Source organism: Acomys minous (genome assembly GCF_964271855.1).
Source record: "Acomys minous genome assembly, chromosome: 7".
NCBI lineage: Eukaryota > Metazoa > Chordata > Mammalia > Rodentia > Muridae > Acomys > Acomys minous.
The window spans coordinates 106,036,188-106,051,723 of NC_140488.1; the positions used below are offsets into that span (position 1 = coordinate 106,036,188).

The 15,536-nt window shown below is 39.7% G+C and overlaps 1 protein-coding gene across 1 annotated transcript; it reads right to left on the reverse strand.

Moving 5' to 3' along the window:
* Positions 1 to 2,215: 2,215 nt before the first annotated feature.
* LOC311601558 (protein S-Myc-like) lies at positions 2,216 to 3,565 on the reverse strand (the record flags this gene model as incomplete). The annotated part of the gene is made up of 1 exon (XM_084789047.1): positions 2,216 to 3,565. One exon carries the CDS (start codon positions 3,563 to 3,565, stop codon positions 2,258 to 2,260), a length of 1,308 nt encoding a protein of 435 aa, XP_084645173.1. The 3' UTR covers positions 2,216 to 2,257.
* Between the last annotated feature and the right edge of the window lie 11,971 nt (positions 3,566 to 15,536).

Here is a 15,536-nt window from a genome sequence, read left to right on the forward strand (position 1 = left end):
AATCTCAGCACTCCAGAGGCAGAGTCAGGTGAATTGCTATGAGTTAGAGGCCAGCCTGGTCTACAAAGCAAGTCCAGGACAGTCAAGGCTACACAGAGAAACACTGTCTTGAAAAACCAATAAATAAATAAATAAATAAATAGATAAATAAATAAATAATAAAACCAACAAACCTTTAGGGAAAAATTAACCAAAACAAGAGAGAATACCCAAGTTAATAAAATTAGAAATACATAAGCAACATTAAAACAGGTAATTATCTGTGAAAGGTTACACTATAATAAGTTACAACAATTAATAAATGGAACCTCATGAAACTGAAAAGCATCTGCAAGGCAAAGGACAGCATGAATAGAACAAAATGGCAGCCTACAGAATGGGAAATGATCTTAACCAATTCTACATCTGACAGAGGGTTAATATTCAAAACATATAAAGAACTCAATAAATTAAACACCAACAAACCAATTAACCAGTCTAAAAACTGGGGTCCAGAGCTAAACAGAGAATTCTCAACAGAGGAATTTTTTTGGCATATAAATGTATATTAATACACATAAATAAAATAAACTACATACAGCAAGAAGAACCACGAAATGGTCAGGAATTATACGAATGTTACATTCATGATGTTTTGGCTAATTTTATTTGGCAACCTTGAAGAGAACGTCTTTCCTATCTTGGTGAGTCTGAAATTCTGAATATAAATCAATATCTATCATAACTCATCTCTATCAGCTTAACACATCTATCTAGACCTAAAAACATCTTAATCCCTAACAACTATGCTTAATTAAAAAGACTAAACTATCTGGTCTTCAACTTAATCAGAGACTTGAGAAGGAATAAAACTTAATTATCTGAGTAAACAGGAAGTGTAGGTTGGCAGCTTCCAGAATGAAAAAATGACAGAGATAGTTTGGTGCCTGAACAGTCATCTGAAACACTATACACTGGCGCATCATCTACAAAGCAAGCCCAGTACAGCCAAGGCTACACAGAGAAATCCTGTCACAAAAAACAGAAAATAAATATTTTCGCCCAAGAATAATGAAAAGAAGAAGAATCAAGAGAAAACATCTCTGAGACACCATTGTAAGACCAAACATCTGGCTCAGTGACATATCTGAGGAAGGCAAGCTAAAGGTGGAGAGTATACTAAACCTATTTAATGAAATATAAGCAGAAAAGTTCCCACATTTTAGGAAATCCATGAATATGCAAGTATAAGAGTTGTTTATTTCAAATGGACCTGACCAAGAGAACCTCCTCACAGCATATTATTACTAAATAACCCAAAGTATAGATTAGGGAAAGAATATTAAAATATGTGAGACAGAAGGGCCAAATCACATTTAAGGACAAACTAATTAATTGAAAAGCATTTCTCTCACCAGAAAGTTTCTTTTAAAAAAGTATTTAATTACCATTCATTTCATAATAACATGAGGTATTTCAAAGTGCACACATTTTGTAGAAATTAAACATACAATTTTGTTTTCAATCATTTCTACACATCACAAATGAACAAATATACTAACAGGAAGACATAGACTTGGAAAAAGGAACATATATACATATACATATATATATATAATTTATTTTAAAAAGTTTCTTAATTCAAAAAAGTGATCAAGTAATATCTACTAAACTTTCACTATTCATTTTCATATGAAAACATAAGTATCAAATTTACTTATGTATTGACATCATACTAAAGTACACAGACAGTGTAAGAATTAGTACAGTACATACCAGAGATCGACAATATATCTGTATACAAAACATGCTCCTCAAACACTGAGGGGTTTTTACAAAACTTAGGTGTTAACTTCCAGTGTAATACTGACCTCTTTGTGGGAGAGTCAATGGAATTTACAGTAACGTTCCCCCGAGTACATCAAATGCCAAACCCCTTTGGTGGCACTTATTGGAATCTAATCCCTCTTGTAAAAAGGAGGAGTGACTCTGGAAACTTGGAGTAAACATGAATTCAGTAGCTTTTTAAAGGTTTCCAATTGTCCTGAACATTCATGGCCATCACTAAGGTTAGAGGAAAGAAAGAAGTCACCTAGAGTCCCATTTCTAGGCTTACCAAGAACCCACAAGAACTCCATCCATGTCTTGCCTCTATTCGGATCCAAACTTAACAAGGGAACAATATAAAAGTAAACCAACATTCTTAATGTCAATACAATAGCTCCCCCCCCCAAGTCAACATGTGCAAAGTAGTAGCCACTGTCCATTTAAGAAACATTTAGCACATCGCAGAGTGTTTGATTATCTTCAGCAACTGCTGTTGCCTTGCGTGCAGTTTCTCCCTTTCCACCAGGAGCCTGCACTCATCAGCTTTCAGAGTGTGGATATACTCGGTGGCCTTTTTCAGGATAACCACCTTGGCAGCCTTCTCCTTGTGTACCAGCTCAGGCACAAGGTCCTTGAGGTTCAGGAAGCTGGAGCGCATACTGTCACGGCGTTGACGCTCCATCATGTTGTGGTTGCGGCGACGCTCTATGTCCTCCAAGTCTGAGTTGCGGGGGCCCAATCTCGGAGTCTTCAGCGGGAGGACGCGCTTGAGGGGCCCTAGCGAAGCCTTGCTCTTGAGCTTCTTGCGCGGCCGCGGCGCGTCTTCGCTGTTCACATAGGGCAACGGTGGCGCGGCGTAGTTGTGTTGCTCATGAATGAGGACGCAGCGCTTGAGGATCATCTCGCTGGTCTGCGCGCGCCCGGGACCTAGCGCTGCGTTCTCGGGTTGCGCCGCAGTGGGGAGCCTGGGGGCAATCTTGGAGGACCGAGTTTCCTCTACCGTGACCACAGCGATTTCCTCTTCACCTTCCTCCTCGTTACCTGAGTTGCTCAGGATGCCCTCTTGGGAGCTGCTGAGGCCCGGGTGGTCACCAAGGCTTAACTCAGTGCCTGCCGCGCTAGCACTGGCGGGGATGGCGGGTAACGGCATCCACTCGCGCTTATTTGTTGGGAAGAAGACCACGGCAGGGTCCATGCACCCCGAGTCCAGGTGGGAGAGCTCTGTGAGCCAGGCAGCTTTCTCACGCCCCACACCTGCTGTCACACTGCGCGCGTGGCCCGCAGAGCTGGCGGCCGCCGCCGCTCCAGGGGCTGAGGTGACGGGGCCGACGACCAGGGAACCATAGTCTTCTGGCAGCTTTTCGCTCACCACACTCTCGAGATTCTTCCGGGTGGAGAAGCCACTCCACATGCAGTCCTGAAGGATGACCGGGTTGCTGGTGCGGCCGCGGAGTCTTTCCAGGCCAAAAACATCCTCCTCGGCCGGGTTACCCCATAGGTCGGCCTCAGGCAGCAGCATCTCTGTGGCCCAGTTCACCGGCTCCGGGCTGTTCTCTGCCAAGGCACTGCTGGATGACAACCGCGGCGTGGGCAACAGTTCAAACTTCTTCCAGATGTCCTCCCCTGGAGGCGTCGAGTTGCGACCACCAAAGTAGACGTCATCTTCTTCCGGATAGAAGCAGGGTTTCAGCGAGTCAAACTCCAGGTCTGAGTTCTTGCAGATCATCCCGGGCATGCTGGCTGTAGTGCAGCTGAGCATCTGTTAGCCTCCAGCTGGCGACTAAACACTTCTTTCTTTACAGTTCTTTTTAAATACGGGGATGTTTCTCCCGAAGGGGTCACAGAGGGTGTGGGACCCAACCAACCTCCAACACTCTCCACGACTACTGGAGGATCGATCCGAGGCTTTTTGGAGCTGGGATCCTCTCCGGTGGGCTTTAGAGGCAGACAGGTGCTCCTGGTGGCTGCAGTCTGATTGCCCTTGTGCCTAACTAGGGCTCCCCTGGCACATAACCAGCTCTCAAGAGCATCTTCCCAGGAGCATAGTGTCCAGTGCCTTCCTCCTCCACTCTCCTTTGAATCCACCCACCAGGCCCAGACAGATGATTGTTACTTCATGTGAAACTTTCAAGGACAGGAGGGCACTGATGATGCATTTCAAATCCCAAAAGAAAGCAACTTTCCACCGAGATTAGCATACACAGCAATATTACCGTCCAGAAGAAAAGGAGAATTATGACCTCAGAAAAACTTAAATTGTGCGAATGCAGGACCACTAGATGAGCATTAAGGAGGTGCTTAAGGAAACCTCCACTCAGAAGAGAAAGAAACATAGGCACAAACATGACTGTTTCTGAAAGAAAATATCCCATTATAAGAGTAGACATGCAAGTGAGAAAAGGAGAGGAGTCAAACATTACCAGTACTACAAAGCATAAAACTTGTAAAATGAGAGGAAGAACATTTGAAAATGAGTTGTAAAACAAACTCAGGATATTTGAAACAAGGAGAATATAACTATAATTATTATCCCAGTTATTACACTGAGCACAATAATCTTAATTGTCCAATTAAAAGACACAGAATCTACTTGGGCTGAGACACATTCCAGAAGTATGTTTTTTACAAGAAAGTAATCTCTCTGCAAAGAAACAGACTGAGTGAAAATATGGAAAATGATTATCCAAGCAAATGTAATCAAGCATGAGTAGCCATAGCCATAACCAGCACAATAGACTTTAAGACACAAAAAGGTCACTATACACTGAGCAGAAGAATTCATGAAGAAGAAATAACTAAGGGTTGGAAAGTAGTAGAATGCTTGGCTGGCATGTGCAAGGATCTGAGTTTGATCTCTGTACCACAAAAAGAAGATGCAAGTATTATAAATGTATATGTTCCCAATGCTTATGCCAATAATTTTATAAAACCACAATTAATCATACTAGTCAAAGGCCTCATTAAAATAATAGTAGGTGACTTCAATACGCCAATTCAAATACCTATTGGAAACAATAAATAGATCTTCAAAACCCAATATTAGCTAAGAAACATCAGAATTATACAAATTATAGTAAGGTGCCTTAAAGAGACATCTACATGACACTCCATTCAACAGCTGCCAAATACACACTTCATTATCAGTGCATTATCCTAATTTTAAGTCACAGAGAAATTATTGAAGTAAAATATAGTAATTTATTGCAACATATATAATATCAATGGAATTAATATAAAATCAATAGCAAAAGAAACTGAATAACCTATTCATACAAGCAGTGCTTAGGTAACACAGTAGTTCATGACTGGTGAGTTATTGAAGGAGTCAAAGAAGAAATTATAAAATTCTATCAAATATAACTGGAAACAGCCTACATAAGAGGGATGTTTACATCCAGAAATGCTGTATCAGTGATATAGAGAGATTTTAAACAAATACTTGAAACGCATCCCAAGCACTTATAAAGACAAAGACAAAACCAAATTCCAAATCAGTACAACAGAAATAATAAGTAGTACAGCAAAATGGTACAGCAAAAATAAAATGAAATAGAAACATAAAGACAAAACAAAATATTAATGTTTTAAGAGGTGGTTACTCAAAAAAGATAAATAATAGTTTTATTAAATTTACCAGAAGAGAGGGAAAAAGAGCAAATAAGCTAGCTTTTAAAACTAATAACAGATGCCATTAAAATTACATGTAAGTATATTGGAAAATCTAGAATTTGACATATCTTGGGCATATATGGTATAAAAACTGAACCAAAAGCTTAACTAATCAATCAGTAACGAGTAGTGATATTGAAGCTGTAGTAAGAAGTCTTCCAACAAAGAAAACAACAACAACAAAGACTGGATAGATTCACTGCTACTCTCAAAAGAAGGAATAATAACAATGTTCCTCAAAAAAAAAATCTATAAAGGAAGAGAAGCAATTATATTAAAGTATGTCTGTGTTACTAAAACCTAAAAGAAAAAAGTAACTTGTTCCAGTATCTCTTAGGAATATAAATGCATTATTCCTCAACAAAATACTTGGAATTTAAAAGTACATTAAAAACACCATTCACCTTGATCAAATTGGTTTCAACTAAAGAATGTGTGAATAATCCAATATAAGTGTATGAGTAAATACAATGCAGCCCATAAATAGAATCAAATGTAAAAAATACATGCCTAAATCAATAGGCATAGGAAAATCATTTCACCTAATAAATATTTCTTCACAATAAAAGGCAGAAATAAATTACATATAGCAGGATTGTATCTCTACATAACAAGGGCAGTATATAACAAATCCATAAGCCAGCATCAGATTGAAAGGGGTAAAATTGAAATGCTGAAATTCATACAGAAACAAAAAGACTCCACATAGGCAAAACAATGTAATGGAACTGAGCAGAGGATCCAGAAATAATTACACTTTTGGAAAACTGATTCTCAATAAATGTAACAAAAACATCCCTTGGAGAAAGGACATTCTTTTTAACACACTGTGCTGGGAACACAAGTTATCTGCATGTACAGGAGAGAATCAAGGCTCTTGTACGTCCTTTATACAAAAATCTATTCCAAATTATTTGCATTTTAAATTTAAGATCTAAAACCTTTAAAGTACATAAAAACATGAGAGAAATATTATAAGAGTGGTGCATATGTAACGATTTCTTGAATAGAATGTCAATAGCCCAGGATAAAACCAAGAGTTGACAAATAAGATTATAACACACTAAAAATCTCTGCAAAGAAAAGGAACCAACAGAGTTCAGAGGTGTGATGGTTAATACTAATTGTCAACCTCACAGATTCCAGAATCAGCTATGAGATGGGCCTCTTGGCATGCCTGTGCAAGATATTTTCTTAAGACATAATATATTCCTTAAAATACAATATTTTAAATACAGTTTCTTAAAATGTAGTTTTAAAAAACAGTATTCTAATTTATTCTTTGAGAATTTCATGCACGCATACAATTTATTTCAATAATATTTACTCCCCACTCCTCCCTTCAGACTTCCTAGGTCTTCTTCCACATCACCCTCCCTATTCTACATCCTCATCTTAAAATAACCCAACCAGTCTAGTTTGTGCTGCCCGTACACACATGGTGTGGGGCCAGCCTATTAAGGACCATATTCCTAAAGAAAACTTACTTACCCTCTACTAGCATCCATCAGCTGCCACTAGCTCCTCAGCTAGTGATGTGGGCTCTTGTAACCCTCCAATTTTGCTGCAGCGCTGGCTGGACTGATGCTGTGTTGGTCTTGCGCACACAACCACACCGCCTGTAAATTCATGAGTGCTGTAATTCTGTCATGTCCAGAAGACACTGTTTCACCCAAGTCCTCCCCAACTTCTGACTCTTAGAATCTTTCTGTGCTTTCTTCCTCAATGTTTTCCAAACCTCGGGAAGAGGGTGTGTAATAATCCAATCCAATCCAAGTGCTCCACAGACATTTGTTTTCTGCACAGGTGATGCAAGGAATTATTTTGATTGTTATTTTATTTTGTTTTGGTTTTTGGTTTTCCTTTTAAATTTTATTTTATTAATTTATTCAGATTACAACTCAATTGTTATCCCATCACTTATATCCTTCCATTCCTCCCTCCCTCCTACTTTCACCCTATTCTCCTCCCCTAGGTCTTAGACTGAGGGGGACCTCCTCCCCCACTATATGGTCATAGGCTATCAAGTGTCATCTTGGTAGCCTGCTTATTCTTTCTTTGAGTGCCACCAGGCCTCCCCACCAAGGGGAGGTGGTCAAATATGGGGCACCAGAGTTCATGTCAGAGTCAGTCCCCGCTCTCCACATAACTGTGGAGAATGTCCTGTCCATTGACTAGATCAGAGTAGGGGTTCAATGTTTACTACTTGTATTGTCCTTGGTTAGTGCAGTAGTTTGAGCAGAATCCCTTGAGCCCCAATCTACCCATCATGATGTTCTTCTTGTAGGTTTCTAGGACCCTCTGGATCTTTCTATTTCCCCATTCTCCTATATTTCTCTTACTAGAGTCCCAATCTCCTGGTAAGTGAAGACTTTTGTGGGATGTACCTTTTGGGCTAGTGCCCAATTATAAGTGAGTATATACCATGTGAGTCTTTCTGCTTCTGGGTTAACTCACTCAGTATGATCATTTCTAGTCCCATCCATTTGTCCACAAATTTCAGGATTTCCTTGTTTTTAATGGCTGAGTAGTATTCCATGGTGTAAATGTACCACAGTTTTTTTTATCCATTCTTCAGCTGAGGGACATTTAGGGTGTTTCCAGGTTCTGGCTATTATGAATAAGGCTGCAATGAACATGGTTGAGCATAAGTCCTTGTTGTGTGGTAGAGCATCTTTTGGGTATATGCCCAGGAGGGGTGTAGCTGGGTGTTGAGTAGAACTATTCCCAGTTTTCTGAGAAAGCTCCATATTGATTTTCAAACTGGTTTAAGACAGGGTTTCTCTGTGTAGACTTGGCTGTCCTGTACTTGCTTTGTAGACCAGGCTGGCTTGAACTCACAGCGATCCACCTGCCTCTGTCTCTGCCTCTGCCTCCTGAATGCTGAGATTAAAGGCGTACGCCACCACCACCAGGCTTGATTTTTATTTTGTTGTGGTGGGAAGATCCATGCACTGTAGATGAGACCATTTCTGGGGCAGGAGTATTCTGGATTGTATAAGATCAAGAAAGTGAGCTGAACACTAACATGTAGTCATCCATTGCTCTCTGTTTCTTGATTGCAGATGCAATGGGACGTTTTTTTCTTCAAGCTCCTTTCTCTATAACTTCCCCACCATGGAGGACTATAACATGAACTTGGAGGTAGAATGAATCCTTTCTCCCTTAAGTTGCTTTTGTCGGAGTACATTTGTGACAGCAACAGAAAAGAAACTGTGACAAGGGGCAATCTCCAGAACGGGAGTATGTATTTGCTACTAGTTCATTTGGCACAGAATATGTAATAACCTAACAATTTAGCAAGCCATGCTACAAAGACAAATTTATACTGATATTTTCAGCTTTTTGATTTAACTTAAAATAGTTAACCTTCTAATAGTAATTAGTAAGATTTTTCTGGGTTTGGAGAGATGACTCAGTGTTTTAAGAGGGCAACTGTTCTTCCAGCAGACAAGAGGTCAGCTCCCAACACCTACATTGAAGAGCCTACAATCTCTTGTAACTGAAGCTCTGAGGATCCCAAACCTCCTTCAGGTACACACACACACACACACACACACACACACACACACAGAGAGAGAGAGAGAGAGAGAGAGAGAGAGAGAGAGAGAGAGAGAGAGAGAGACAAACAGACAGACAGACAGACAGACAGACAGAGACAGACAGACAGAGACAAAGAGATGAAAAGTAAAATAAATCTTTGAAACAAATATGATCTTTCTATTGCAAATAACAAATTGGACCTGATGATTATGTTAAGAGGGCACAAAGTTGTGTAGGTAGGGAAGAAGGGATGGATATGGAAGAAGTTAGAAGAGGGGTGAATATGAACAAAATATGTTGTGCTGCATGAAATTCTTAAGTAACTAATAAAAATACTTTTGTATTGATAGTAAGAAGAATGACGCTATTTAATGTTTAAATGGAGGCTCAATGATTAAAGAAGAAAGAATGGAATAATAGATGAAAGAAAGATGATAGATACATAGATGATATATTGATAGATGATAGATTAGTTGGCAGATAATGGATAGATAGATAGATACATACATACATACACACACATATACATACATACATACATACATACATAGAAAATGCGGAGGGAAATCCATTATAATGCCACTTTAATGTCTTAAATCCAAGACCTATATCACATGTTTATGAGGTGACCACTATTGTGTAGTGAAAGGAACAAGTGATTCTTTTAGTTTTCTAAGTATTTTTTTAAACTAACACCATTAAATGTATTTCCATGTTTATCACACACTTGTCTTCAATTTTGAGTGCATGTTAGAACTGATTTATCATACAACTTGGGAGAAAGTTTGATATCCTCCACTGAATGGGTTTAAAGGGAAATAATAATTTATGGTAAATACAACAACAAATATGCTGTTTTTCTCAAAATTTCCAAGATGTATTTCACTTATAAAATCTTTTTTTAATAGGTTTATTTCAAGAAAGAAACTGCTATTCATAAAAACCATTTTACTTTATACATAGGGAACAAATAAGTATTAACACAAAACTTTTCCTATTTAAAGTTATGAATTAAGGGAGATTAACTAATGACAACTACAAATCTGGTATCTTAAATCTATATCACATAAATTTTTAAGGAATCTATTATCTATCACCTTTCTCTCTTTTTTAAAAGATGTATTTATTTTATGTATATGAGTACACTGTCTTTATGCACACCAGATGAGGGCGCCAGATCACATTACAGATGGTTGTGAGCCACCATGTAGCTGCTGGGAATTGAACTCAGGACCTCTGGAAGAGTGGTCAGTGCTCTTAACCACTGGAACATCTCTCCAGCCCCTTCCTTTTTCTTTTTTGTTTGTCATTCTTCTACTACTTCCATTTTGCCTTCTTTCATTGTCTAGCCGCCATATAAACATTATAAATAGCCTTATTCTTGTAGTGTCTTAAATCTTAAATCACATAAAATGTTTTCCATTTGCTTTTGTTTTGGTTTTTGGTTTTTTGAGACAGGGATTCTCCTGACTGGCTGTTCCTGGACCCGCTTTGTAGACCAGACTGGCCTCAGACTCACAGAGATCCACCTGCCTTTGCCTCCCGAGTGCTGGGATTAAAGGCCTGTGCCACTGTGCTGGGCTTTTGTTTTAGTTTTAGTTTTGTTTTGTTTTGTTTTTCTTGGTTCCATTTGGTTTTGTAAGAAAGAGTTAGGCCAATATAAGGATGGTACACAACACAGCATGTTGACAGTCATGATAACCCTTTTGTACTCAGAATAGGAATGTCCAAATACTGCTTTATGGGAGAAACTCAAAATTAATCAGTTATAAGAAGACCAGAGCTAATAGAAATACTCATGCCACTTTTGGACCTGTATTGTGCACAAATATAGTCTCCTTGCATTTATCAAATGTTTTGAGCGAAGACTGGTATGCTGATCTGGAATACATGGCATGTAAAAACACTGTTTGCAGTGTAATACTATTGCTTAAACATAGTCAAAGCACAGTGGTTATTTTAAAAAGTGTATGTGTGTGTGCACGTGTGCGTGTGCGTGTGATATTTTATAAGCCTTGTTGTAGCAGAATTTTAATTCAAAACATGGCTGCTCTGGCAAGAGATCACATCCAAAGGCCTTCTAGGTCTATGTGATCCAGTTAAAATGCAGACACACCGGTGATGGTGGCACACATCTTTAATTCCAGAGACACAGGCCAGCAGAACTCTGAATTCAAGGACAGCCTGGTACAAAGCAAGTTTCAGGTAAAGAAAAAGATAGGTCCAGGCATAGTGGTACACACCTTTAATCCCAAACAATGGAGGTAAATTTAGTTTGTAAAAAGAAACACTCATGTTTGAAAGTGATGTCTAATTGAGTGGCAGGCAAAGTGACAAATGAAAGGAAGATTTTACAGAACAGGATATGCCCAACTCTCACAAGAAGAGAGAGGAAAGGGAAGCTACTTAAGGGAGCAGCACAAAGACTGAGGGAGGGAGGAGGCAGTTTTACAGAGAGAGGTTGAAGAGAGAACAAGCTAGACACAGGTGAAGACAGAACGGGCCAAGAATGAGAAGGAGCCAGATTAGAACAGATTGCTAGAGTTAGTTTTAGGGCAAGTAGAACAATTCAATTACAGGCCAAAAGAAGCCAGTTTGACTCAGCCATCTTGGTGAGGAATTTGGGCCAGAATAGCTGAGTTGAACCAGCCTGCCAGAGTTCAGGAAGAAATAGAAATAGTAAGCTTACTCAGCAGTAAGTCTCAAAGGCTGAAAACATTCTAGGCCTAGATTAGATTGTATGGAGGCTGGAAATTTCCCGGACTAAGCCTAGGTTAGCAAATGGAGGCAATAAGCCTCTGAGATAACAATTACATCAGGTGAATAAAAGTTACTTTTGTGGCCAGGCATGGTGGCACATGCCATTAAGCACACACCATTAATCCCAGCACTCAGGAGGCAGAGGCAGGCAGATCGCTGTGAGTTTGAGGCCAGCCTGGTCTACAAAGTGAGTCCAGGACAACCAAGGCTACACAGAGAGACCCTGTCTCAAAACAAAAACAAAAACAAAACCAGTTACTTTTATCTCTTGTAGTATATTTTGTGAAGTCATGTCTCTAAGGTATATGTAGCTCAGGCTGGTTTTTGATTTCACAGTCTTCCTGGTCTATTTCTCAAGTGCTGGGATAACAAGTGTGTACCACCATACCCAGCAAGAACATGTCTTCTTACTACTAATCTTATATATGTTCTATTTTGTCTTGAGCCTAGGTGTCCTTAGCTCTGGCTGGCCTGAAATTTGCTATGTAGCTAATGATGATGTTGATCTTTCTATCTGCTATTTCTGATTCTGATCTATCTTCTTTTCAGGTCTGGTATTACATTTTTTCCCCGAGACAGGGTCTCTCTGTGTAGCCTTAGCTGTCCTGGACTCGCTTTGTGATCAGGCTGGCCTCGAACTCACAGCAATCCACCTGCCTCTGTCTCCTGAGTGTTGGGATTAAAGGCGTGGGCCACCACACTCTGCTTTTTTTTCTTTTTTCTTTTCTTTTTAAGTGTTTTGTTTTTTGGGTTTTTTGTTTGTTTGTTTTCAGACAAGGTTTCTCTGTGTAGCCTTGGCTGGTTTGGACTCACTTTGTAGACCAGGCTGGCCTCAAACTCACAGCAATCCGCCTGCCTTAGCCTCCTGAGTGCTGGGATTAAAGGCATGCGCCACCACGCCTGGCTGTGGGTTTTTTAAATGAATATTTTATTTATTATAATTTATTCGCATTACCTCCTGAGATTGTTATCCTCTCCCTCTTATCTTCCCATTCCCACCCTCCCTCCCTCTTTTGCCTATTCCCTTCCCCTAGACCTCTGATGGGGAGGGCCCTCCTACCCCAACTGTCTGGCAACAGCCAATTAGGTCTCATCAGGTTAGCCTTCATCCTCTTCCTCTGTGTGCCCACTAGGCAGTCTTGCTAAGGGGCAGTGACCAAATCATGGGCATCAGAGTGCATGTCAGAAGTTCAGCAGCAGTCCCCGCCCACCCCACCCCCACCCACATAGAAAACTGGCAGTCTATCAGTTACATCTGAACAGGGGCTCTCAGTTCTCTGCATGCATTGTTCTTGGCTGGTGCATCAGTTTGTGCAGACCCCCTTGTGTCCAGATCCACAGGCCTTGATGGTTTCCCTGTGGAGCTCCTGCTCCCTCCTGGGTCTTCCATCCCCCATTCGTCTCTAGAACTCTCAGCACTCTGCCCAGAGTCCAGCTTCAAGTCCCAGTATCTGTCCTGATCCCCCCCTGGGTAAAGTATCTCAGAGGACTTCTATGTTGGGGTAATATCTACTTATGAGTGAGTACATACCATGCATGTCTTTCTGGGTCTGGGCTACCTCACTCAGGATTTTTTTTCTAGTTCCATCCATTTGCCTGCAAATTTCAAGATTTCCTTGTTTTTAATAGCTGAGTAGTATTCCATTGTGTAAATGTACCTCAGTTTCTTTATCCATTCTTCCATTGAGGGACATCTAGGTTGTTTCTAGTTTTTGTCTATTACAAATAAAGCTGCTATGAACATAGTTGAGCAAATGTCCTTGTTGTATGGTGAAGTATCTTTTGGATGTATGCCCAGGAGTGGTATAGCTGGGTCTTGAGGAAGCCCTATCCCCAACTTCCTGAGAAACCTCCATATTGATTTCCAAAGTGGTTGTACAAGTTTGCACTCCCACCAGCAATGGAGGAGTGTTTCCTTTTCTCTACATCCTTGTCAACATGTGGCATCACTTGAGATGAAGTCACTTTTCTTTATCATTATTTTGCTTGTTCCAGTGACATTCGACTTCCTTAACAATTAGGAAAATTTACTGAAAGTCACAATTAAATAGGTTCCTGTTCATGTTAAAGAAATGCCAGTTTCATCTATAAGTTGTTTTGAAAGATAATTTCCACTGTGTTGTAATAGAGAACGAACATTATTGATGTATTTTTTTTTGTTACAGTGGTAAAAATAACATGAAATTTACCTTTTAATAAAATTCCAGAGTAAAATATAGAATTGATACCTGTTGGCACAAAGTTATACCAAAGATGTGTAGAACTTATTCAACTTGTGTAACAGAGCCTTATAGTTGTTGAAAACAATTTCCGTTTATCCCTGCCCTCAGACAACAGAAACAGCTTCTGTACTTTTTGCTCTTATAAGTCTGAATACTTAAAACCATTTATGTGAGTGAAATCATGCAGCAATTTTACTTAAGTGGCAGGCTTATTTTTTTTTTAGCATAATGTCCTCAAATTTTTCCTGTTTTCTTACCTGCGCAAAAGAGAGAGTATGAGAAAGGGCAAATATCTAGGATTCTGATTGGAGAACATCACAAATGGGGACCAAATGAGTCCCGTAGGTTACGTAATTGCCTCAAATTTGTCCAATTACTTAGAGTAATTTCAAGGTATTAAGACGTTTAGATGTTGTCTCTTCTAAAACAGAAGAATTATATCGAAATTTAGAAATGGGCCTCGTGAGATAGCTTAGTGGGGAGAGGCACTTGTGCATAGGCCTCACAACCTGAGTTCTATCCCCAGAGCCCACAAATTAGCAAGACAGTTCTCTTCAGATCTCTACTCGTCCATTTGCATTCGAGCACACACACCACAGTCCCCCAAAATAAAATTAATAATTAAAAATTTTAAAAACAGCCGGGAGTAAAAAAACAAACAAACAAACAAACAAACAAACAAAAAAACAGCTGGGCATGGTGGTGCATGCCTGTAATACCAGCACTCAGGGAGGCAGAAGCAGGCAGATTGCTGTGAGTTCGAGGCCAGCCTGGTCTACAGAGTGAGTTCCGGAAAAAAAGTGATTGTTTTCTATTATCTATAGACTTGTTTTTCTGAGGGAACTTTACATTTTTTGCATGACTTTGATCACAAGACGGTCCTGGCACACCTGGAATGTCTTGTATTATTGAGTGCTGCAAACAGTGCCAGAGCTCAGGACAGGTTTGACTTGATGAAGCACCCTCTCTAGATTTCCCCTCTTGTCCATTCTAAACATGCTATTTGTGGATTTGGGATAAAAAACAAGAACTAGAACACTCCTTAGTGCTGGGAAAATGATGTTACTAATAGCAGAATGCCAGAAAAATGGGAGTTGAGAACTATCCAGCAACGAAATAGTGAAAATGACTTGGAGAATACAAGGGATGGGATAACCACTGAGATGTAACAAGAATAAAAAAAAAAGGTAAAAAAAAAATAGCCCACCTTGAATGTCCAGCAAGACAAGCACATGACAGGTTAGCTGTGTATACACACTTATATAAAGTGGAACACATGAATAATGATTCAATGTTCAAACGACATTAAATGTAATGAGAGGTCAGCTGTAGTAATTCCAGCACCTGGGACGCTGAGGCAGGGGAACAAGTTTGAAGTCAGCCATGGCTACACAGAAAGATCATGTATTAAATTTCAAACTAGCAAATGCATTTCAAGAAATATGACCATATCTTAAAGGCCAACTATTGTGCTAGATCAAGGAATGGATAGACTTTTCATAAAATAAGAATTTGGGGGGGTGCTTGAGACAAGGA